Raw genomic sequence first — 25,750 nt, forward strand, 5'->3', positions numbered from 1 at the left:
AGCTTCTCAAGTGTAGGTAACATTTTATTGCCCAGGATTGCACTACTGGAATTGAAGGGAGTAGCAGTTGGCTGTGCATGTGGAACATGCTTTTCAGAGATGAGAAAACTGAGGTCCAGGGTAGTTTGGGAGCTTCGCAGTGTTGGCTAGATAGTAAAAGGCAGGATCAAGAGGGCGGATTCGAACCCTGTTCTGCCCAACTCAAGCCCATGGTGTTTTGAGTGAATGAGTAACTTCATGCTTCCACTCATCTGTACTTGGCTCAGGATGCTAAGTTGCCTCAAGACCCTTGCTATTTTTTACCAGCTCTTTCCAGGGTCCCTTCCTTCTTCCTAAAAGCCGTAGACAGGTAAGCTGTTGGGAAGGGGGAAAGGGGTCATCAGGACTCTGTTGTGCCTGAAACTGCAGGGAGAACACTGAGCCCATGGCTTACTCAGAGGTCGTGACAATTTCCTTGAGTGCTAGAGATACTTTTTATGAAGGCCAAGGATCACAGCCCATCTGGATCACCTGGTGACTGAAAGAGGGCTTCAGAAGGAGTCAGATGGGCACTGAGAGCTTCAGGCTGATTTTTGAAAGACCCTTCACTTTGTATGGCCTTAGTCCCTTCATTTCAAAAGTGGGGAGGGACAGGGCATCTGGGTGGCCCAGTTGGTTAAGTGTCCAACACTTGGTTTCAGCTCAGATCTTGCAGTTCCTGAGTTCAAACCCTGCATTAGGCTCTGTGCTAGCAGTGCAGAGCCTGCTTGGGATTCTCTCTCTCTCTCTCTCTCTCTCTCTCCCTCCCTCTCCCCTTCCCCCACTTATGTCTCTTTCTCAAAAATAAATAAGCTTAAAAAAAAAAATGGAGGAGGGGGAGAGGCTGTACCAGATCATCTCTGAGGTCCCTTCTCCCTCCTTTACTCATTTACAAAAGACCACAGAAGATAAAAACCAGTATCTAGTGGGGAGCAGGAAGAGCCTTGAGTACAATAACTTCCAAATTTGTTGCAGCTTTTTCTGAGCTCCACGAAATGGGGGTACACTGATTGCACGAGCTTGGGATGTGTTCACTTGAGGCTAAACAGATGTATTTACTGCTGGATTTTACCTCTATTTTTTTTAATATAGTGCTTGATATTTTTTTCTTGTTTTTATTGTAAAAGTAATAAAGGGTCTATAAAACAATTCAAATAATACCTAAATCTATAAAGTACAAATACAAGTCTCCCTCATCCTCTCACTTCTGTTCCCCAGAGTCTGTCTCTCTCAATAATCTGGTATACATCCTTTTGGAATTTTTATATATTTTATTGTATTATACATAAAACACATACACACACATATGATTTGGTTTTTTAATGGGATATTACTCATGTTTAGAAATTTGACGTGGTTTCTACTCAACAACATGTCTAGGAGACATTTCATTATAGTATGTAGAGATCCGTATCACCATTTTTAATGGCTGTTACTGTTCCCGAGTGCATTGAACTATCCCCCAATTGAAAATTATTTTGGTTTTTCCATTTTTTTAACTCCTTTAAGCATTCCAGCATGTGCTGTGACTTTCCAAGTGAACAATAGAGTATGCATGATTTTCCACATAGTTCTTTGATCAATGAACAATTTTCTGCCCAGCCATCTCAAGGATACCAAGAGCTCTTGAAATACCACCTAGGAAACATTAGTGTCACCTTTAAATTTTCACCTCCTCGGGTGTGCACCTGGGTGGCTCAGTCAGTTAAGTGTCCAACTTCGGCTCAGGTCATGATCTCACAGTTCATGGATTCGAGCCCCACGTCGGGCTCTGTGCTGACAGCTTGGAGCCTGGAGCCCACTCCAGATTCTGTGTCTCCCTCTCTCTCTGCCCCTCTCCTGTTCATGTTCTTTGTCTCTCTCTCTAAAATAAAATAAACATTAAAAAAATTTAATTTTCACCTCCTTGGGTATTGAGAATCTGACCCTAATGTCTTTATGATGAAGAGCGTGCAGTGGAATCTTGCTAGAAAAAGACACATGGAAGCCAGGTGCTGAAGATGCACTAAAGGTGCTAGACGAAGACAGCAGAGGGCCAGTCCTGGCTCTTCAAAGTCACCAGGACATTGGTGGGAGTGTGGATGAGGAGTAGCATTAAGAGGGATCACACGTGAGGGGTACAGACAAAAAGTTTTACAGTTTGGGCCACTCTCAAGATTTTTCTAGATCTAGCCTTAACAGAGCTTTCTGATGCAAGTTAATGGCACACCGTAAGGAAAATTAGAGATTTCAGATTCTGATCTCTGACGTCATAATTTCTCCATTTAACTTAGCTGGCCAGTAAGAAATATGGCTGGAGCTTCATTTTCTGTACAGTTTTCCAAGTCCTGTTTGAGAAAAGAAAGTGAACATAGCTGCACAGAGCACACAGGCACAGAGCCGCCATTGGGACTGCTTTGCTATGGGCTGTTGGTGACCTCTCTGTGTTGGGTTTCATTGCTTGTCATCATTCCTATGTCCGGTAGCAGTTCAGAAATGCTCATTTATTTTCCAACAGAGACGTGCTGAAATGCCCACTGTTATAGTTCTGTTAGTCTGTTTTTGCTTAGTACCAAATCCATCTTTCTGAAAGAATCTGCAAGATTCAGCTGGCTATTGGTCTGTATGACTTTGCAGTGTATTAAACTATACTCTCCGTAGCCTGAGCCAGCAAGATAGGTCAAGAGAGGAGGAAAGTAACTGAAGACAAGTCTACCACATCTTTGGCTTTTAAATATGCCAAAGTTTTATCTGAAAGAAATTCATTATATGAAATAATCACTATCAATTTGGTACTACTGTATCTCATCATATATATAATTTACTAGTTGAAATGAATTTACGTGATTCTTAGAAGCACATGCCAGCTTCTCAAGCAATAGTTTTATGGGATGTCTCTGAATGTATTAGGACAGACTGGTTCATCATAATCCCTTCTTCTCCCTTATTTCACAAATATTTCCATGCATACTTGGACCAGACCCTACGTTAGATACTGGGGATAGAGAAAAAGAAGACTCATTCCCTGTCAAACTAAAAGTCTCATTTGGAAGCCAGAGAAGTAAATGCAGTGCTTAAGTGCTAAAAGATGGTATAGGTATTTATTCATTCCATAAACATTTATTAATCTACCTATTATGTGCCCACCACACACCTAGCCACTGGGAGTATTGTGAATGAAAAAGTCTGCGTCCCCTAGCAATTTACATGCATTTAGATTTCTGCTCAAATTTCTGCATCAGAAAGACCTTCTGATGGTCACTGTTCAAAAGAGCACTCCTCATCACCCCTTATCCCTTTAACTTTGCTGTTTTAGTCACAGAATGTTATCACCATCTGATATATATTGACTTGTTGATTGCCTGCCCATAAGGGTGGAGACTTTCTTTACTGCCATATCCCCAGTGCTAGGAATAGTGCCTGGTACCAAACAGGTACTGAGCAAATAGTGAACGAATGAATGAATGATTGGAGTAAGACAATAAACGCAGAAAAGTACACAAGAAAAGCATCAGGTGGTAATATGTTTGGGACAGAAAATTGAAACGGGTGATAGGGAGTGATTTGGTGGCCATGTTAGACGGGTGTTCTGAGGTTATCGGTAAGCCAAGATGTGAATGATGACCAGTGTCTAGCAATATGACATCAGGAAGAAGAGCACTCCTGGACAAGGGGAAAGCAGTGGAGAACCCCCGAAGTGAAGAGAGTTTGGTGTGTTGAAGGAATCCCCCAAAAAAGTTCATTTGGCTGGGCTGTGGTAGGCAGAAGGTAGAGGTGATATGGGATGAGGCCATAAGGCTAACCAGGGACCACAAGAAGGAATCTAGCTTTTAGTCTGAGTATCAGAGGGAGGTTTTGGAGGATATTAGGCGGGAAAGTAAAATGATCTAATTTCCATTTGTAAAGACTCACACTGGCTCCTTTGTGGCAAGTGGATTGTAGAGGAGCATGAGTGGAAGTGGTAAGGTCTCCTCTCCAATCACCCCTTCAACTCCACAAATACATGCGTGGCATCAGATACAGTGGTAGGCACCAGTGAGACTATAAATAAAAGCCACCGTTCTCCAGAAGCTAAGAAACACCAAAGGGCTGGTGTGGAGTCAAATACCTTGGCCCCTGAGTTTGTTTTAAACTCCAATGGGCAGAATACTTCTCTTAAAACTTCTAAACGTTTAGAAGCTCTGACTAGAGGAGTTGCCAAGTTCAGTGTGCACAGTAATCACCAGGACCTTGTTAGAAATGCAGATTCGCACATCCTACCCTACCCCAGAAACACCTACAGCAAAGCCCCAGAATTCATACTTTACAAACACCACAGGTGACTCCGAGGCTGGAGGCTCAAGGACCATCTTTAAGAAGCATGTTGAGAGAGAAAAGGGGAGGAAGGTGCACTTCCTAATAGCACTCGCTTTTAATTCTGTTAAAAGATCTGGTGGAGACAGAACTCAACACCAAGGTGACACTTAGGAATTCCAGGCACCCTCCCTGCCCCCTGCCTTCCCTCACAGACTCCCACCAACCCACACACTTTCACATGGGTTGGATTGAATTCACACCAGGCCTTGGACTTGGGGCAAACTGCATAGTGCCTGTGTGTGTGAAGGGAGCAGACATGTGGAAGTTAACAGGCTCCAAATCTGCCAGTTTTCAGGGAACATTCTGGACTGGCTAGAGGTTGAAATAACCAAGTGTGGCTACCTGGTTCAGCCTGAGAACAAAATAGAACTGGGCTTTCCAGCACGGCCATGGGGAGTAAGTTAGAAACTTGTTTTCAAGGGGCTGCGATGCCACTTGATTTAGAAAACAAGAGAACTCTGCCCTATTCTCTCTTTGCTTTCATTACTGAATCCTTAGCTCTGTGGACCTGTAATTGACTGGTTTCACCATATTGCTGCCCTACAACGTCCACCAAGAAAGAAGTATTGTAGCTTCACCTCATGGGTCTCATGCACTAATGGTACCTGAGTGGTTTATAAACATTAATATGATAGGGGCACCTGGGTGGCGCAGTCGGTTAAGCGTCCGACTTCAGCCAGGTCACGATCTCGCGGTCCGTGAGTTCGAGCCCCGCGTCGGGCTCTGGGCTGATGGCTCAGAGCCTGGAGCCTGTTTCCGATTCTGTGTCTCCCTCTCTCTCTGCCCCTCCCCCGTTCATGCTCTGTCTCTCTCTGTCCCAAAAATAAATAAACGTTGAAAAACAAATTTTAAAAAAATAAAATAAAATAAACATTAATATGATAGCCCTGGAGAAGCCAGCCTATACTCTGGAAATATTTCGCATATAGGTGGCTATCTTAGGTGCCCCCCAGCATTGTTAATTATGATTTTTAAGTACCACCTAATATTCTCCCTCAGTTTATTATAGAGTTGGCTTCTCTCAGTCCACCTCATATTCTTTTTTCTTTTCGTAGTTCTAAGACTTAAATATATGGCATCATCTTTATTTTTTTCTCCAAATTTTTACTTACATTCTAGTTAGTTAACATACAGTGTAATATTAGTTTCAGGTGTAGAATCCAGTGATTCATCACTTACGTACAGTACCTAGTGCTCATAACAACAAGCGCACTCATTAATACCCATCACTTTTTTCACCCATCCCCCACCCTCCTCCCCTCTAGCAACCCTCAGTTAGTTCTCTATAGTTAAGAGTCTATTTCTTGGTTTGCCTCTCTTCCCCTCCCCCCATGTTCATTTGTTTTGTTTCTTAAATTCCACATAGGAGTGAAATCAAATGGTATTTGTCTTTCTCTGACTGACTTATTTCATTTAGCATAGTATATTCTAGCTCCATCCATGTTGTGGCAAATGGCAAGATTTCATTCTTTTTTATGGCTGAATAATATTCTATCATATATATATACCACATCTTTATCCATTCATCAGTCCATGGGCATTTGGGCTTTCAATACTTTGGCTCGTGTTAATAATGCTGCTATAAACATTTGGGTGCATGTATCCCTTCAAATCAGTATTTTTGTATTCTTTGGGTGAATACCTAGTAGTGCAGTTGCTGGATCGTAGGGTAATTCTATCTTTAACCTTTTGAGGAACTGCCATACTATTTTCCAGAGTAGCTGCACCAGTTCAAGAAGAAGAAAGTGGTCTCTGAAAACATTTCTTATCTGATCTCTGAGTTGCATTCCATAGAAGGCTAAGCACTTCTTCCTAAAAACACATGCTGGCTTCTTCAGAAACCACACACACTTGGTTTGCTTCCTACTTCTCTGGCTATTCTTTTTCAGTCTTTGTGCATTTTTCTTCCCCTGCCTGCCTCCTATCTACCCTCTTGGGAGTCTCACTCTCTTCCCCTGGATGCTAATGATTCTCATGTGTCTAGCACCAGCCCGAATCTCTCTTCTGATTCTTATGCACAGTCTCTACTGGACATCCTTACCAGATGCCCCACAAAGATGTCAACTTTGTATATCTAAAACTAAACTCCTGAATCCCTATCCTAGGAAAGTGTACTCCCACCTATCCAGCTTCCCAAGGCAAAATATTTTTATTTCTAGACTGTTCTTATTCCTCAGTGGCTCTTTCATTCATTCCTCCACTTTTCTCTGTTTTCACTGCCTCTACTTTGCTTTACCCTTGTCCACTCTAGATGATTCCAACAACCCTCTAATTCTGTATTTGCCTTTTCTAGACCAGGGTTGGCAAATTATAGCCAGTGGCTCTTATGTTTTTTAAAGGGTTATTAAAAATGGCTTTTAAAAATGTTATTCAAAGAGCTGTTGAAATTGAGCCCAGAGTTTTTGGGTCAGCTTGCTCAAGGTTTCACACTTGGTAAGTGGTAGAGCTGGTATTTGAACCCAGGTTATTGAAGGGTTATTAAAAGAAGGGTTTTAAATTTTTAAGGGGCTATTAAAACAAACTGGAAATAAAATATACAACAGATACTATAGGTGGCCCTCAAAGACTAAAATATTTACTGTCTTGTTACAGAAAAAATGTATTGACTCCTGCTCTAGATCATTTGATATGCTACTGCCAGAGTATCTTTCTAGCAAACCTGTCTATGCAGCTTTCATGCCTAAAATTCTTTTACTGGCTTGCCATCACTTGAAGAATAAGTTCCAAGTGACTTTGTATGATGTGCAACACCTTTTGTCATCTGACATTTGTCTCCCTCACTCGCTTCATCTCTTACCATCTCTTACACTCCCCCCATCTCACCCCTCTGAGCTATGCCTTTCACCAGTACCCAGTTACTTGCTGTTTATGAATTTGCCTGGGCTTTAGATTTACCTCATCCTACCCTTCCTTACCAGAAGCTTAACCCTAAGGCTCAGTTGAGCTGGCATAGTAGAGCTGGGATTTGAACCCAAAGTGACCCCCTACATGACCCACATAGTACCCTACACATTGTACTCTGTCTCATATCACCTACCACTGTGTGTTAGAATTCCTTATTTGTTTTTCCACATTACCTTCTGTATTATGGGCAGAAGGCAGCTATTCTTCTTCAAGGGCAGACATTTAAGAGTGTATGTTAATTTCTCCACAATTCCAAGAACACATTAGACACTCAACAGATAATAAAATGATGGATGAATGAATTTTAAAAATGATGAACACTAGTGATTAGCAGGGAGTTTTCCTAATCACTGGAGACTGTAGACTATATGGTTTTTGCATAATCTGAACTTACAGTCTTTAACATGCAATTATGGCAGACTTGCAGAGTGGTACCCACTCCCAATTAAACATTTCTGCCCTGCCCACATGTTCTCCATTAGAGAAGTGTCAGGAAACCCTAAGGTTCTGTGTCACACAACTGTACAATTTGAAAAGGATTGCTGTAGAATGAATAAGTACAGAGAATAGGGGCACCTGGGTGGCTCAGTCAGTTGAGTGTCTGACTCTTGATTTTGGCTTAGGCCATGATCTCATGGTTCGTGGGGGTTAAGCCCCACCCCCGGGCTCTGCACTGATGGCATAGAGCCTGCTTGGGATTCTCTCTCTCCCTCTCTCTCTCTGCCCTTCCTCCACTTGTGTGCATGCTTTCCCTCCCTCAAAATAAATAAATAAACTTTTAAAAAAGTTAAAAAAAATAAGTACAGAGAATAAATACCTTGTGGCATCCTATCTCCCATCACATCTAGGCCAATGAAGAAATCATCATCATCATCAACATTTATTAACCACTTGCTTTGAGCGAGGTGCTGTTCTGAGTGTTTTACAGGTCTTCCTTTATTCTTATAATAATGCTTTGAGGTTACTATCCCAATTTTACAAATGTTGAAATTGAAGCATAGAGATGTTAGATTAACTTGCCCAAAATTTCACACTTAATAAGTAGTGGAGCTGGGATTTAAACCCAAGGAAGTATGGCTCCAGGGACTATTTCTTTGTATTGATTTTAACCTTAGTTGAATACATGGACTTGGCCATTGTTTTAAGAAGAAGCCACTGGGGTCAGCTAGATCTAGCATAAGTTAACATTCTGTCTTCTAGCCAGCTGGCTTGCAATCCGTGAGCCTTCATTTTTATTTTGGCACATCTGTTTTAAGGAAAGCCTTTCTTCTATTTTCTATTGCTCTACCTTTACACACACTTTCCCATATAAATATGCATAGTACTGGGCACATAATAGGTGCTCAGTAAGCACTGTAATCGTGACATATGTATTTGCATCTCTGTGTATGTTTACAGTGTTTATGGCCTGTGCACATGTGTGTCTAGAGACCTAGACCAAAAAGCAAGCTGAAACTAAACTGTTCCTTGCTTTTCAGTTACTCTGTACAAACACTGAACGCTTAGTGGGCCCTCCTAGACTTCATCACATTGAGCTGAAACTCAGGCAGAAGCTAACTCCAGTTTGCATTTGGATGGAGTGTAACGCTAGCCAAAGAATCTCACAAGTAACTCTTCCCCACATCTAATACCAGGAGGCTCATGTAATATGGACAGATGTACATTCAGTGTTCCTACGTCTGAACCCAAATCCGGAAACACTACCTGTAAGGACACTGCTGATTTCCTTATAGAAAAGAAAAGCCAGATTCTCTAAACTAGGTGCTGCAAGTATGATTACCAAATTGGGGGGAAAGCTGGCTGAATATTGATCCTTTTCTCTGAGAAAATCTAAATATTGCTGATAGCCCACACTGGCAGAGAAGTCTTGATTTGCCATTCAACACTCTGGCCCAGGGGTGAGCTACAGTCAACATAATATACATAGTTCAGTTAATATAAGCCTTAAAGCATCTAAACAAGCCTTTCCTGAAAGTTACGGGACTTTTCAAAGGAATGAAGATGAACATGAAGAATAATATGAAATTAGATACTTTGAAAAAGACACTGATTCCTTTTTAAGGGTGGGAAGTGACTCACATGTGATAATCTATCTACATGGAATCATGGGGAAAGGGCTAATGTCAAGGAGTTTCTGCCTTTTAATCCCTAAGCCTGTCCCTGTTTTCTTTCTATTCAGGGTCTGCCTGATTCATGCTGGTCATTTCTGACCTACCCTACCCCCCTCCTTGATCAGGAAGAGCAGCCGGGTGGTTCATCAGTTAACACAGAGGGCAGCCCACAGTGGTAGAAGGACAGTAGGGCAAGAGCAACTTAGGTTGGAATTCCTGTTCTGCCACTTAGTATCCATGTGAGCCCTCTTTAACCCCTCCGAACCTTGGTTTTCTCATTACTGAATTAAAACGATTATACCCACCCTACAGAAGAGCAAGAATATGAAGAACATATAGTATCTGTAAAGTGCCTGACATACAATGGATGCTCATACGTCAGCATCTATAATCATATATAGAGATATAATCATAGAGAGAGATACATAGATAGAAGGTCATTATATCATACCATCTTCCAGGACATCACAAAATAAGGAGCTTTATTCTCATTTTGAGGAACTAGGGAACAACCTAGGCAGTTGTTCAAAGAGATGAGATAGAAAGGTATGAAGGAAAACATAGTGTGATAGGGAATTAGCCTAAATCCAGGCAAAAGGGGAGAATGCTTATATTCTTCTGACATTTTTTTGCTATTGTTTCTGGTCTGGTAGAAAAGAGAAATGTGTATGCTCTCTATGCTTATACTTCCCAGACAGTTTTGGACAACTTTCCAAAGTGGTGTTGAATAGGAGATGAATTAAGGAGTACTTGGAAGCCTTTGGCCTGGGCAACACAGAGTATTTACAGATGGAAACTTCTCAGAATGGAGGAGAGAATCAAATGGGAAATGCCTCCAGGGTCAATTTGAGAACCACAGTTGTGAATAACGCTATATGTAAAAGTCATAAGCATACGAAATGCAGTTTCCAAGTTTGCAGAGACTATAAAAACTGGGAGCAGGGCAGATAGGGAGAGAAGAAACCAGTTTTAGTTTGGTTTGGCTTGTTTCCTTCGTAGAACTAAAGGAAGTGGGGATAACAAATGTTTTTCCCAGTTGAAAACTATAGGAATAGTAAGTCAGAGGAAAGGGGGCTATCCCAGTAAATACCTGGGTCTCCGGGGGGGGGTGGGGCGGGGAGAAGTATTGAAGGTCAATGCAAAGGTCACAAGAGCATCAGAGGACACAAGATCGTGACAACCAGGTGGCACAAATGAAGCTTAGAGTCCAGCCTTCTCTGTTCCCCAAAAGGTTAGGAGGTCTCCAAAGATCCCTCTAGCATTTATTCTTCTTAGAAAAATGGTCCTAGAAAAAGGCAGAGTTCCGATAAAGTGGTTAACGTGGTTATATAAATGAGGAAGGCACTGAAACAAACCTGAAGCGAAAATTCCTCCATGTTCTAGGTCAGAGCCAGCAAACTCTTCTAGTAAAGGGCCAGATAATAAATGTTTTAGGCTTTGCAGGCCATCCTATCTTTGTCCCAACCATTCATTTCAGCCATTGTACCCTAAGAGCAGTAATAGAAAGCACTTAAATGAGCATGCTGGTGTTCCAATAAAACTCTGTTGACAAAAGCAGGTGGCAGCTGACCAGAGTTTGATCCCTCTCCCAGGCCAAGAGGAAATCAAGTCAGAGTCATTTCATGCATAGCTTGACAGTTCGAAATGAATTACCCAGCTAGCAAATAAAACTACAAGTATTAGCAAATTCAAGATTTCATGAGTTTCTGAAGAGAAAGATGTTGAAGAGTTTGGCAGAAAGTACTAGGACAGGGTTAAGAATGTGTGGTCAGGTGGCCTTTCCCATTCCAAGAATATTTTCTATACTTCCACCTGGAGCAACCCTGAAGCTTCCAGCATCAAATAACTTTTAGTTGGCAATTACATTAAAAACAGCCAAGGTTATAAAAAGTTGCCCTAGCCAAATGGTGATATGAAACTCTTCGTGAACCTCAAATCGGTTCCCCAAAATATCTGTACAAAACAAAACTCTCCCTTGCAAGTCTCTAGGCTACTATAATTTTTGGTTTCAGAAAAAAAAAAAATTCTTGCTCACAGAGGAGGTCTTCTCACAGCATTCTTTTTTTCCTCCAGCTTCAAGCTATTTAAAATCTAGAATATTCTTGTGAGTGATTATCCATTTCCCTGAGTAACTACAAACTTTGGCATAAATTACCCCCCCCAACAAAAATGAGGCCAAACCACATGCCTTCTAGTTATTTAAAATCCAGAATATTCTTGTTAGTTATTGTCCATTTCCCTGAGTAACTACAAACCTTGGCACAAATTACCCCCCACCAAAATGAAGCCAAACCACATGGCTTATTATTAGGCCCCAGTGGATGCCTGGATATGGTCAGTTTTTTTAAGGGTCAAAGTTCACTCCCCATTCCTGATTCCACCATGCACTAGCTGAGCAAGTTGCTTACCTTCTCTGAGCTTTTGCTTTCTCTCTCAAAAGGGATAAAAATATCAATCTAATAGGATGACATAATAAAATTGTAGAAAGCTTATACACTTTCTAATAAGTAACAGCCCCCACTGCCCCTTTGTGCTAGATTTAATTATCCTAATCTAAAAAATTTCTAGGCAGAGGAAAAAAAAACCACCTGCATTTCAGAGTAAGTAAGAGTCCTCAGCATCTTTTCCTAAGAGTTTGGAGCTGATGTTCTTTACACAGCTGGCTTTCACTTCATGTATCTCCTTGTAGACTCACTTTTTACCAAATCTCATTCTTTTACTGATTATTTATATACTTTTTTTTTTTTTTTTTTTTTTTTGCAATTGCAGGATTCTGGCTTTTTTTTAAGCGTTCTAAGATTTCAGCATTTGGTTAATAGTGTTAAAGCAGTTATGAAAATAAGTAGTTGTACTTATTCAGAAATTTTGGAGTCAGGAATAGAACTGAGATGGTTGCCAACCTGACATGCCATGTGACCTCAGTCTCTGCTCCTCCTTTCCACCCCCAGTGCTACCACCAAGGTAAAGGCATTGTGGCTCACTCCCTGCTCATTCACACACAAAAAAACCCTTGTCCACCCACTTCCACGTACCTGGTTTCATTCCTTGAAACCTCTACATTTCTCAGTCATTTACCCTTGTCATAACAGTTCCTCACAGCATCCAAAATACATAGGCTCAGACATGAAGAGTGAATGATAACAGTGATGGTCATGTCAATAACAACAACAACCTGTATTTCCATAGGTTTTAACACATTGGGCAATCATTTGCTTTGTTTTTGTTTTGTTTAATATAATTTATTGTCACATTGGCTTAGATACAACACCCAGTGCTCATCCCAACAGATCATGTGCAATCTTTAAATACCTGCGCACAGGTAGAATAGTCCCAACAATCTTAGATAGGTGCTATAATTCTCCTCATTCTATAGGTAAGGAAACTGTGACATTCAGAAGTTAAGAAATGACTTGCCCAAGGTTACAAAGTGACTAAGAGTAAAGCTGGGGTTGGAACCCAGGCAGCTTGCCTGCAGAGTCTATTCTCTTAACCACTATGCTATATTGTCAGCATGATCATTTTTAGCTCCATTATTCTGAAGTCTCTATCCAGCATGATAGCACTGTGCTAGGGAACTATTGAAGAGGGAACTATGAAAGAGGTAAAAAAAACTCTCAGCCCTTGAAGTATTAGTTTACCACCTAACTGAAAAAATGAGACCTCGTAGAGTAGAAAAGGTTTTGTAGGACAGCTCAGAACAACTCTGGATGATCAGGAAAGGAAGAAATTCTTGTGGACAGTGGTAACACAAGTGGTAAAACTTGACTCATTCTTAACTGAAAGGGAGAATTTGGAAGGATAGATGGGAGGAGAAAGAGTATGAATTCAGCCCCAAGCTAATGACAAGGAGAGCCAAAGAGGCCATCTTGACTAGAGCAACAAGTTTCTGCTGGGATGTGGGACAGGTTAAGTTTTCAAGGATGAGAGGAAGATACTGTTCTAAAGAGAAAGAATGTACCTATGATTTCCAGCATCCAGTCCTGTGTTGAGACCTAAAATGGGTCTAAGAATGCTTGTTTATCAGAGGTACATGGGTGGCTTGGTCTGACTCTAGATATCAGGGTTATCAGTTCAAGCCCTGCATTGGGCTCTATGCTGGACATGAAGCTTACTTAAAAAAATTTTTTTTTTTTTAAATGCTTGCTTGTCATGGTGGGAGGCCTGAGATGGTACAGCATCATGGCCTGTGTCGCCAATGGCTGTTTCTGTGTCCAGACCTTTAAAATTTCCTCTCAAAAAGGAGTTCCAAGATGATAACATAGGTGACTACCACCTGAATCATTTTTAAAAAATACCAATTTGTTAAATGCATTTGATGTTGAAGCTTATTTATTTTACTTAACCATAAGAATGGGTCTCCTTCCTTTGATTCTTATAAGAATTGTCTGAGGTCAGTATTATCCTCCATTTGCATTAAGAACTTAGAGGCTCAGAGTTGAAAAGCTTACCCACGACCTCCACATGACTCTGTCTCTCTTGATTGAAATCAGAACCCTTCCTCTCCATAGCAGCTAGACATGGTTGGTCATGGAGGTCACTTTGAGAGATGGGCCTGCACGAGACCGTAGTGTTCACAGCTGAACCAAGGATTCAGAGGAAGGCATCATGATACCACCCCACTCTCAGAATTGCTAGAAGCTTTCTTTTAGACCCCTAGAGCCACCTCCTTTTCAAATAAGAGTACTTTCTCCCTGACCATTACAAATGCAGAGGAGATAACTTCACTTCAAGGAGCTTGTCCTTGATAGGACTGGCCCATGGATACTGTCCATATCCTACTCACAAGGTTGATCAGGGCCATACTTCTGTAACTATAGCAATTATTTTTACTCTCTCAGCTGCTCCTTCATTGCTAGAATGCTTGAGAAGACCTTCTGTCACAAAGAAGCTTACAAGGCCACCAGAAAAGCAAATTCCTTTATTTTCTGGCTAACACTATGACCAAAGAAATAAAGCAGTTAAGTTTTAGCTCATTAAACCAAAAGGGAAGTGGGGTAGGGGTATGGGAGAAAAGCAGCTAGTATTAATATACCTAATGTGACCACAGGACCATTTTCTATGTAGGCTTTAATTATGCCCCATTTCATGTGCCCTCATTCTCTGATTCCTTAAATTCCAAAACAACCCCAGAGAAATCTTTCTGGTTTTGCTTGGAAAGCAGCACTATGTTTCTGTGCCTGTGCATTCTAAAACAGGCCTGTCAAATCTGAAAACTAAATACAAGCTGACAGAAATCAGCTACTAACAAATTAAGTTAAATTAATAGAGTAGACGCCTGAAATACAAAGAAAACGTTTTTTCCCCAAGAATCTCTCTCCCTTGATGCCAGGCTAGATAAAGAGACTAAAGCCGACCTCATTCTCCACAGCAAGCCCTTTCCTTTGCCTTGTCATGTTTCCTAGAGAGCCCTGCATGGGAACCCTCTCCATAACTACTGCTCCCCCTGGTGGCAGCCTCCAAACCCCCAACTGTCAATGTGAAGTATATATCAAAGACATGATAAATGGAAAAAAAGAATGCTAGACTGAGAATCTCCACTTCAAATTCTGACTCTGCTACCAAATAACTCTGTAGCCCCCCCCTTTGCTAAAAGGTTCAGTTTTATGAGTATAAATAATTTGTAAGTATATGCAATAAGTGACAATTTCAGATTTTTGTCCCATGTAGGTTTTGTTATCTTCTTTCTATGTGTACATTTTATGGAATAAAAGAACATGCAAATGGTGAATATCAAGGCTTAGGTTCATTCCTTTCCATTCCCACTATTGCCATCCCTTATGGCTTTTAGCCTGGTGTGAAAGCTCTCCTCCTCCTCTTTATCACCTTTGTGGAAATCTTTTCCAAGCTTTAGACCGGCTCAGAAAGCATTATGGCTCACTCAGTAGCACCTGTGCAAAGGCTAACCCCCACCTTAAAAAGTAGGTGGTTCAGACCCACTGTGGTTTACACTTCCTGCATAAGATCAGGCAGATACAGTAGTTCTATGGGGGGGAAAATGATCTGAATATGGAGATCTAATAAATCGGGGGCTGGAGAGAATTGGCCAATAGCATCTCTTCCTTTCTTACAATCTTACCACTCCTGTCCTTCCTTGCATTGAATTCTTCATTCAGAATGTCCAAGGTTACCTATAAAAGCATCATTGGAAATACCAAAAGATAGTCTGGAAATTCCTTATATACCTTGTTTTTACAATTTCCTCTGAGTAGGAAAACCTACTTCAACTGGGTTTTAGATATTGATAAGCTGAAATGTAGGAAGGTAAAGATATTTGCCAGTGGTGACTACTTAAGCAGTACCAGGACCAGAATAAAGTTCAGAAGACCTGTCTTCTAGCCTCCTGCTCTGAATGTTCAAGATACCTTTCTGTAGGGAAGAGAGAGAGGGTGCTGGTTTTAAGGAGGCAACTATACCAATGGACTTGGGAATGTAGCAAATTCTAATCCCTACCTTTTGATTGTAGTAAAACTGAATAATGATTGACTAAACTCAGTCATCATGAAATTTGATTAAGCCTGCTTTTATTATTGCTGTTTGGAAATCATTATGGAGGCATACATGTTCCTGGACATCATAAGATTTATATCATAAAGTCAGTCTTTGATTTTCCTTAAAACAGTCTGGATACCTGAAGGGATTTAACAATGATAATATGTGGTGTCTATTAAGATTCCTTTTAGTGACATTATTACATATTATGTGGTTTACCAGAGATCAGAAATTTGGATAGTCATCTTTCTCTTATTAGCTTCTTTGAAAGAAACTAACATGTAATTGTTTGACTTAGAGAAAAAGCACTTCACATTTGATGGATGTGTGAATGAATGAGTGGATGAGTTTTACCACAGTCTACCATGGTGTCTCTCCCATCCCTCTTGAAGCTTCAGCTCCAGTTCAATGCCACAAAAGCTTGACTGTCCTCAGCGGTAAAGGTGATGGTCTGGAATGGCACTGAATCAAACACAGACCATCCAGAAACTTCCCTTTAGCTGAGGTTTTCTATTTCCTTCCCCATTTTTACCAGAACTGCATAACTAGATTGAAGATTGAAACATGTAAGCCTTGCTTTTCCCCCTTCCTGCCTTTCCCCTGACAGGAAGTAAGAATAAGCAGTGCAATAGGCCCAAGGCCAAAGACAGACTTGAGGGAGCCTGATTCATTGCCAGACAGGTCGCCCACCTCAGAATAACTAAGAGCTGACAAGAGGCAGTGCCAAACTGCCAGTCCCATAGAGTCTGGAGAGGACCCAACAGGAGAAATAGTGAAGAAAGAAAAGAATTGTATAGTGGGGAGAACGTGTTGTTGGGGCAGGAGGTCCGACTCCTAGTGTTAATTTCACCCACCAAGTCTTGTGAGTTCTTCTGACATTTTCATGTGCTTTTTCCCCCTTTCCTGAAAAATGACCCCTGTTTCCAACTTACCTCCTACAGATGGATGTTAATGTGATATTAGGTAAACAGATCTTTGGGCCTTTTGAAACTAGGGAGGTGGAAATTATCACAAAGATGGAAATGACTGACTATAGGAGGCTACAAGCCACCTCTAAGGCATTTCTGTGCGTTGAATGGTTTACAAGCCTAAGGCCCTGGCAGGTCCAGGCCCTGGATCTCTGAGCCTCCTACCCTGTTCTCCTCCCTTCCGTCTGGATCCCCACCTCCATCAACAGATTCCAGTTATCATCAGCCTCACCAAGTCACCAAGACATCAGTTTCAAGTCATCATTAGTCACTAATTGCCATGATGTGGCAGCTAGTTCTTAGAAATGACATAATCCAGAAAAGAAAAAATAGTAGACTGAGACTGGAGTGGGTTTTGAAGCTCATGTTAGACACTCACAATGTGATTCTTATAATTCTTTTCAGGGGAAGCAAAGTGTCTGAACTAGATGGGGATTATTCTGGAATTCTCTACCATTGCCCTAAAGGGCAGGCTTTGCCTTCATTCTGTTGTGCACCTCCCCTACAGAGGGTCTTTCATTAAGTATTATGGGAAATAATTAGATCTGAGTTTTACACCCCCTAATGTTCACAGGCTCTGAAGGTAATAGATGAATGTATGACTACCTAGAATTGAGAGGTATTTAGGCATACAATTTCCTTCAAACATATGCATCAAGATTCTCTCATCAATATTTTTGACTTTTCGCTTCCTCTCACCTCTGAGTCTTTACTCCAGATGCCTTTCTCCATATCTGGAAGCCCTGCCTACTGTTCACCATCCAATAAAGCTCCAGTCCTCCTTTATGATTTTTCCTTTTCCATAATAAGCCTTTTCCAAATCCATCTGCACCATTCATTCCAACATCCCCTCTTATCCCTGTTGTGGGTGTTCTATGTATTCAGCACACATCTGCTATCTACTCCAACTGGTATTTTTAGATCAAGTAATCAACAAGCTGATTAAGCAATCAAAAGGCTCATTTGGGGTTGCTATCAGAATCACACCAAACATAGTGGCAAGAGAGCCTGGTTTCCTGAGTGTCACTGTGGCTGGTTTGTCTCTGTCTTAAAACACTGTTCTTTCCTGCCTTACCAGTATTAAATGCCAAAAAGGAGTCAACTGACGTGACCAGGTCTACATTTCTTTTCTGTTGCTCCAGGATTCTTCTACAGCCAGATGATTCCTTACAGATCCTGGCACCAGTGGAAGCTGATGTGGGTTTCTACACTTGCAATGCCACAAATGCCTTGGGATATGACTCTGTCTCCATTGCCGTCACATTAGCAGGTAACATGAAAATCCTGTGTAGTTTGACTCGCTGCTGTGCCGTTATTGAGTAGATACCTACAGTGTGCCAAGCCGGCCCAGGAACACATCCATAAATGAGATTTAGACACTGCCTTCAGAAAGGTTATAAGCTATAGTTATAATTAAATGGAGATGAAGTATAATATGAGGTATAATGAATGAATGAATGAGTGAATGAAATAAGTGCTGTAAATGATAACCTAAGGGTGTGCAAGGACATTTCATCCCATCTGGGAGATGTCAGAGTCAGAATGAATGGACTTTGATAAGTATAGGTGGGTGACATATTCCAGAAAGAAAGAACAACATAAGCAAAGGAGTTGTGTACTAGTAAATAACATGTTAGGGAACATGAGCCATGACCTGTCATTTCTCCTTGTTACACCTGTTGCAAAGAACACTTCAAGACTCATGGGTAGTTGGAATTCTGTGGTCATGGTTTAAAGCAGGAGTGTTCTTCTTTCTGATTCTGTTTTATTTAAACCTCTTGCTGTACTGCACCTGCCAACACTTTCCCCTTATCCATAAAGGTCAGGCAAAACATTCTACACATGTGATGTAAGAACATTGCAATGCAGAACATGATGTCTCCCAAGGTTGTAGTCTTGTCATCATGTACTTTATAAAACCTCATTTACATAGGACACAAATCCTTGCCTGTGAAACTGAAAAAGACCTTAGATACCAACTGTACCAGTGCCCTCATTTCTTAGAGGCCAGGTAAGCTGAGGTCATGCAACCACTCAGCTGGTTGTAGAGATAAGAAGGGAATGAGGCCTCCTAACTCCCAGCTCATTGTTCCCTATCCACCTATCCTACCAAAGGAGGATCTTTTTTCTCAGATCTGGGCCAGGCAGTCTTTTTGGCAGTATGTTGCATGTGTTTGTATTTATTCTTTTCAGTTGCTGCTCCTGTCAGATGATTCAGTAGATGCTAGAAAAGCCAACATCACCCCACACTGACCTCATCGGTCCATGCTGGGATTATGTTGTCACACTGTTCTCCAGTCACACATGCTACTCCCTTGCATATCTGTTTAGCAACAGCATTTCTGCCCCCATGACCTAAGGCTGATCAGAAAAGGGACCTTTAGCAGGAGGCTTTCCAGGGAAGATGAAAGTCAGCAGTGAATAAGGCAAGCTGAGGGGCCCAGGGGTAGATTAAAGACTGATAATTTTAATGCCTATTTTGTGTGTGTGAATAGAACACTTGCTTTTCTCCTAATGTATTCCAGCTACAATCTTTATTCCCCTCTTTATACAGAGTCCAGATGCACAGCACCAATCTCCTAAAATCTCTTCTGCCTTCCACACTCCAGCCTGCCGTAGCAAGGGCACTGCTGACATGCTTCCAATTGTTGGCAAAGAGTGGCTGTTACGGAACTAACTCTCTTGTTTATATTTATCCTGATACGGTTCAGCTCCGTCACAGACTAAATACCCTTTGTTCACCTGAATTTAATACGATTAATGGAAACCTGTCTGGAATTAAGTAAGGCAATTGTAACATCAGACTTGTCTTCAACTCTTTGGAGAAGAGCTATTGGAGGCTGCCAAAGTGTTCAAAGCCAGAAAAGAGAGAGTAGAAAAAGAGGCACTAGGGAATGGAAGAAAAGGGTTTGGCCTATGAATTTGATCACAAACACCACACCTAGGACTGTGCCCTTGTACTTCAGTGGTGGGGTTTGTTCAGGTGTGCTCACGAATCCAATAGTCCCGCTAAAAATTAAGGCTCAAAATGTGCATATGTTGCCTTAAGATTGTATTTGTGTCTTTACCTGGAATTATCTGCTACACCTGTGCCAATGTCAACACATAGTATTAAGTGGCACACCAGCTACCGTTCTAAGCACACCCTCTGCCAAGTACTGGGGAACAATGAGCAATAAATAAGGCCTGAGTTTTGTGCTCCATAATGCTTACAGACTAGTAAAGGCAATAGATGTATACAGGACTACCTATAATCGAGAGATAATTATAATTTCCTTCAAATGTATGCAAGATCCTATGTAGCGGCATATAAAATACCACCCAAATATACACTAAATTTAAGGGGGAAATGGATGTCAAGCATTTCTAAATTTGATTACCAATTATACTGCTTATCTTGAACAAAGTATGCAACCTCACTGAGTTTTCATTCTCATCTGTAAAAATGAAATTAATAACATTTTATGGGATTTTGTGAATTAAATAAGATTGTGCATGTGAAAAAGCGCCTAGCCCAATGCCAGGCACATAGTTCACACTTGATAAATGGTTCCTTTCTCTAGCTCTTCTAAAATGAAATACCTCCTGAAAGCAATTCTAAAATGTGTAAAACATTAGTCCAAGTTTGCTTCTACGTATTTTTCATTATAAGTCTTCATATTGAAACTCTGTGTACAGACTTAGGAACTGATTCAGCTCACTTGCAATTAAATCTTCATGGTAAGGGGCACCTGGGTGGCTCGGTCAGCTAAGCCTCTGACTTCAGCTTAGGTCATGATCTCACAGTTTGTGGGTGCAAGCCCTGCGTTGGGCTCTGTGCTGACAGCTCAGAGCCTGGAGCCTGCTTCAGATTGTGTGTCTCCATTGCTTTCTTTTCCCCTCCTCCACTCGAACTCTGTCTCTCTCTTTCTCTCTCTCTCTCTTTAAAATAAGTATTTAAAAATTTTTGTTTAAATCTTCATGGTAAAATCTCAGTGCTTATGCACATCTAAAAACATGGCAGGTTTTTTGTGTGTGTGTGTGTGTGTGTGTGTGTGTGTGTGTGTGTGTGTGGTGTGTTTTCCTTGACTTCAGTATGAATGTTAGACCAAAAGGGAAAAACATCTTTTTGAGACTCAAGATACTCAGGTGTGTCCACGATTTTGAACTTTGGTCTGGCCAGTGTGCCTGAGTTGACCAGAAATGGGGAAATTTGTTCATAATAATTCACAAGAGCAAACAGAGCCTGACAGTTAAGCTTGAGGGCTCTGTAGCCTCATGGTCTGGATTGGAATCCTGGCTCTGTCGCTTCCTGGCTATATACCCTTGAGCAGCTCCTTTACTCTTCTCTGACTTGGCCTCTTCGTTTGTAAATGGTGATTAAACTAGCACACGATTCAGTGGGGTTTTGCGAAGATTAAATACATTCATTCATATAAAATGCTGATAATTGTGCCTGGAATATAGCAAGCACTCAATATTTGTTAGCTATTATTATTGTGAGGATAACACATAAAACAAAAGCCAAGTTGTTTTTACAGTAGGGAAGACTCCTTCTCAGAGACTGGAATGCTCACAAACCTTTTGTAGAGCACCTTGCTCTCAATGTCTCAATGCCAGCTGGGGAAGTTGAATTAGCCATCTGGAAAGGGCCGGCCTTCCTGGATTCAGAGGAAGGGAGACAGCTTGTGGTAAGGAATATTTCACATGGGCCACAGCAAAGGGGGCCTGATGAGCTCTCCTTGGCTCACAACCAGACCTCTTCCATTGAGTTGCCCCATCCTCTATAGGGAGTGTGCCCCATTTCTGCTTCTCAGATTCATTTTTGGTCCATTGCTACTCTCTACACAATTTTTCTTTAAACACAATTCAGCTTCAGACATGCTATTACAGCCAAATCTTCCTCCTTCTGCCTTATTCGGTCCTATAAAATATTTTCTTCAGTATCGTTTTGCTTTTCTTCAAACCCATCCATTATGTGCTGACTTATCTTTGAGTCTCAGAGATTTGAGACTACTTTGCTTCTCAGTATGGAGATAGCCTCCTGTCAACCTCCCTGGTTCAGAATGGAAGCCCACAGCCATGTAAACACAGGGGCACAAAATTCCTTTCTGTCCTAAAGTGACTTAATTGGATATGTGTTTCACTGCTCAGAATGTAGATGACAGTAGCATACGGTGGATGGAAGGGTAATAGGAGGGAGGGAGGAGTGTAAGATTATCCCCAAAATGTCACATACGTAACTCTTTGAAGTATTTATTACTTTACATGAGGTATAGACAGTTCTGGGTAAAAGGAGAGTTTCTGGTGTGCACAGAGATGGGCACAAAGATTGGAGAACCCTCTTGACTAGTCAGATTCAACACTCAGCCAGGTTGCTCAGAAACCAAGCTGAATGGTAAAGCAGGGTTTTGAAGGAAAGCAGTAGTTTCCTGGCAAATTGCTTCAGTCTGGATCAGTGGAGTTTAGCTCTACTTACCAATGCAGATGAGTCCTGTCCAGGTGTAAACCATGGATGAGGTCATAGCCATGAGGGAAACGTGTTTGGTTGTCATTGATTTTATAAGATCACAAAAGAGATACTGTAAGGCCTGCCTGACATCATCACTGGAAAATGGGAAGAAGGTGAGGGATGAGCTTATCTTTCATTGAAAGGAGAGAACACAGATGAGCTCATCTGAAGTTTTCACAGGAAGAGAGAGACAGAAAATATTTCTCCTTAACTGGCATGCTTTTCTGCTTTTTGATGAGTTGAATAGCTGACACATACTGTGTCTAATAAAGAGATCACAGAAAAGAAAAAGGAAAATAAAAAGGCAGTTGTCCTTGAAATTCTTCTTTCTCTGCCCCCTCCCCATCATGATTTAGTAGCTGCAATAAAAGATGAGCAGTTTTGTAAGGTTTTATAATGTAAGTCATTTTAAATTGGCATTTCTGAATTTTTTTTAGCCAGCAATTCTGTTAACCAGAGAAGGGCTTTTCTTTACAGATGGCTAGAGAGGGTTTCGTCACCAGTGGCAAAAACAAAGGGAGGTTTTCTCCAGTGCTCTGGATCGGAGGGAAAGGTAGACAAGTTTGGCTATGTTCCAGATGGTGCTCTGGACCACAGGGTATTGGCCATTGACTAATCCAAGCTGCCATCAAGGGATTTTATTATCTGATATAATCCTGAGTAATCAGCATCCTTAAGTTTTGTTCTTTATGCACAGATGTGTAGCCTGCCCACTACAGAGCACTAGTCTTTACAGAACTTAGATAAAATGGGCATGAATTTAGCAGGAGAATCCAACTAACCTGCTCTGCTTTTCAGTAGACTAAAGGAAATGAAGTACACACAATCCTGGGGCCCCTGGGTGGCTCAGTCAGTTAAGCGTCAACTCTTGGTTTCAGCTCGGTTCATAATTTCACAGTTCATGAGCTGGAGCCCTGCATTGGGCTCCACGCTGACAGCACAGAACCTGCTTGGGATTCTCTCTGTCCTCTCTACCCCTCCCCTGCTCACGTGCTCTCTCAAAATAAGCAAACATAAAGAGTACAAATGATCCAAACTAGCCTGTCTCAAATTCTGAAAAAGCAATGCCCACATCTGTCCGAAGGAATGAGGGAAGGATGAGTGGTTGGACAGATAGCAGGATATAGCATAGCCTGGGTTAGTTGTTTCTGAGAAACACTGCAGCATCACATGGTTGTACTAGATGTGGGGTCACTTGTCTAGGATTCTGCAGTGGAACATGCAGAAAAAGCGAGGACAGCACCACTTGCTGCCTTAGTCTTCCAATAAATCATAGACTCCACCTGAATCATTAGAAGAGGTAAATGACACACTAACAATGGCAAAAAATATCTTTAGGAAAGGGTATTGAAAACAAGAGAGTAGAAGGAAGCCACACAGCCTGGGAATGTTCTGAAAAGGAGTCTGAGCCCTGACCACCACCTTAGGCCCTACAATGTTTATACTAAAGGCACACCAACTAAACAGGATAGCAAGGTCAAAGAAATCCCAATTCCTCTCATTTTTGGTGCCAAATAATTAATAGTCACAATGTTCCCGAATCATCACAAATAGATTAAATTGGGTTAAAACTATTTTTTCAGCTTTATCAAGGTATAATTTATATCACCCATTGTCAGTGTGCAATTCAGTGATTTTTTTTAGCAAATTTTTTTTACTTTTTTTTTTTTAACATTCATTTTTGAGAGACAGAGAAAAAGTGTGAGCAGGGGAAGGACAGAGAGAGAGGGAGAAACAGAATTTGAAGCAGGCTCCAGGCTCTGAGCTGTCAGCACAGAGCCCAATACAGGGCTTGAACCCCCAAGCCATGAGATAATGACCTGAGCCAAAGTCAGAGCCTTAACCGACTGAGCCACCCAGGCGCCCCATTTTTAGCAAATTTTTAAGTTGTGTAACCATCACTCTGATCCAAGGTTATTGTTTTTTTAAAAAATATTATTTGAATTATTAAATTATTTAAAATTTTTAAAAATGATCCACATACTACACAATTCAGCCATTGACAGTATATAATTCGATGGCTTTTAGTACCTTAAGTTGTACATCCATCACCTTGCTCAAGTTTAGAGCATTTTCATTATACTGAAAATAAAATCCATACCCTTTAACTATCACTCCCTAGTCCCCCCATTTCCTCTAGCTCTAAGCAAGCACTGATGTATGTGTCCATCGATGTACCTATTCTGGGAATTTCATATCAATGGATCACACAATACATGGTCATTTGTTACTTTCACTTAGCATAACGTTTTCAAACGTCATCCACATTGTAACACATCTGCTAAATTTTTTATGGTGGAATACTGTTCCATTGTATGAATATACCACATTTATTCATCAGTTGATGGATATTTGGGTTGTTTTTATTTTTTGTATGTTGTGAATAATGCTGTGTGAACATTCACATGCAGTGTGGAGTTATGTTTTCCTTTCTCTTGGGAGTAGATACCTAAAAGTGGGATAGCTGGTTTATGTGCCACATTTGGATTTAACTTTTTAAGAAATTACCAACTGTGTTCCAAAGTGGCCGGACCATTTTGCATTTCCACCAGCAATGCATGAGAGTTTCAGTTTCTCCACATCCTCGCCAATGCTTGTTATTGTCCATTCTTTTTATTATAACCATGCTCCTGAATGAGAGTATTTCATTGTGATTTTAATTTCTATTTCTCTCATGATTAATGATGTCAAGTATCTTTTTTGTGCTTACTAGTCATTTATATACCTTCTTTGTTGTAGTGATAACTTTGTCAAAACAACACAAATATATTATCTTACAGTTCTTTGGTCAAAGTCTAGTACAGTCTCACAAGGTAAAATCAAGAGGTCAACAGGCTGCATTCATTTCTGAAAGCTCTAGGGAAGATTGCTTTTCATTTTTTGCTCATTTAGATCGTTGGCAATACTTAATTCCTTGCTACCTAGGACTGTGGTTTCTGTTTTGTTACTGGCTATGAACAGGGTGCCATTCCCAGATTCTGGAAGGTACTGCATTGCTTGGCATCTGGCCCTCTTCATCCATCTTCAAAGCTAGAAATGGTGGACTGAGCCCTTCTCATGATGCCTCTCTCTGACACACTTCTCCCTGTTCTGATTTTAAGAGCTCATATGATAGACTGAGCCCACCTAAATACTCTAGAATAATTTCCCTATTTTAAAGTCAGCTGGTTAGCAACCTTAGTTTCCTTTTGCCACACAACATAACATGAACACCAATTCCAAGGATTAGGATGCAGACATCTTTGGGGGGTGGGGGGCATTATTCTGCCTAGCATACCCTGTCTGAAAGGCATAGCTCATTTTCATCTAACTGTTGACATAGAAAAATGCATATAGATAGACCTTCTAATTTTTCCAGATAAGCCAAACCAAAACAGACACAGATCTCCATTTTTAACTAAGCTCAAATAATTCAAACTTTAAAAAAAATTATT

General features: G+C 41.0%; 1 protein-coding gene across 9 annotated transcripts in view; it reads left to right on the forward strand.

The window, feature by feature from the left end:
• The window catches only part of ADAMTSL1 (ADAMTS like 1), an 885,520-nt gene that overhangs the window by 764,653 nt on the left and 95,117 nt on the right, over positions 1 to 25,750 (forward strand). For all 9 annotated transcript variants that reach the window (XM_040481343.1, XM_040481342.1, XM_040481344.1 and 6 more), the window contains one exon: positions 17,968 to 18,095. In XM_040481343.1, coding sequence (XP_040337277.1) covers positions 17,968 to 18,095 — 128 coding nt within the window. The remainder of the gene's footprint in view (positions 1 to 17,967; positions 18,096 to 25,750) is intronic.

Source organism: Herpailurus yagouaroundi, unplaced genomic scaffold (genome assembly GCF_014898765.1).
Source record: "Herpailurus yagouaroundi ecotype Mexico unplaced genomic scaffold, PumYag 160, whole genome shotgun sequence".
NCBI lineage: Eukaryota > Metazoa > Chordata > Mammalia > Carnivora > Felidae > Herpailurus > Herpailurus yagouaroundi.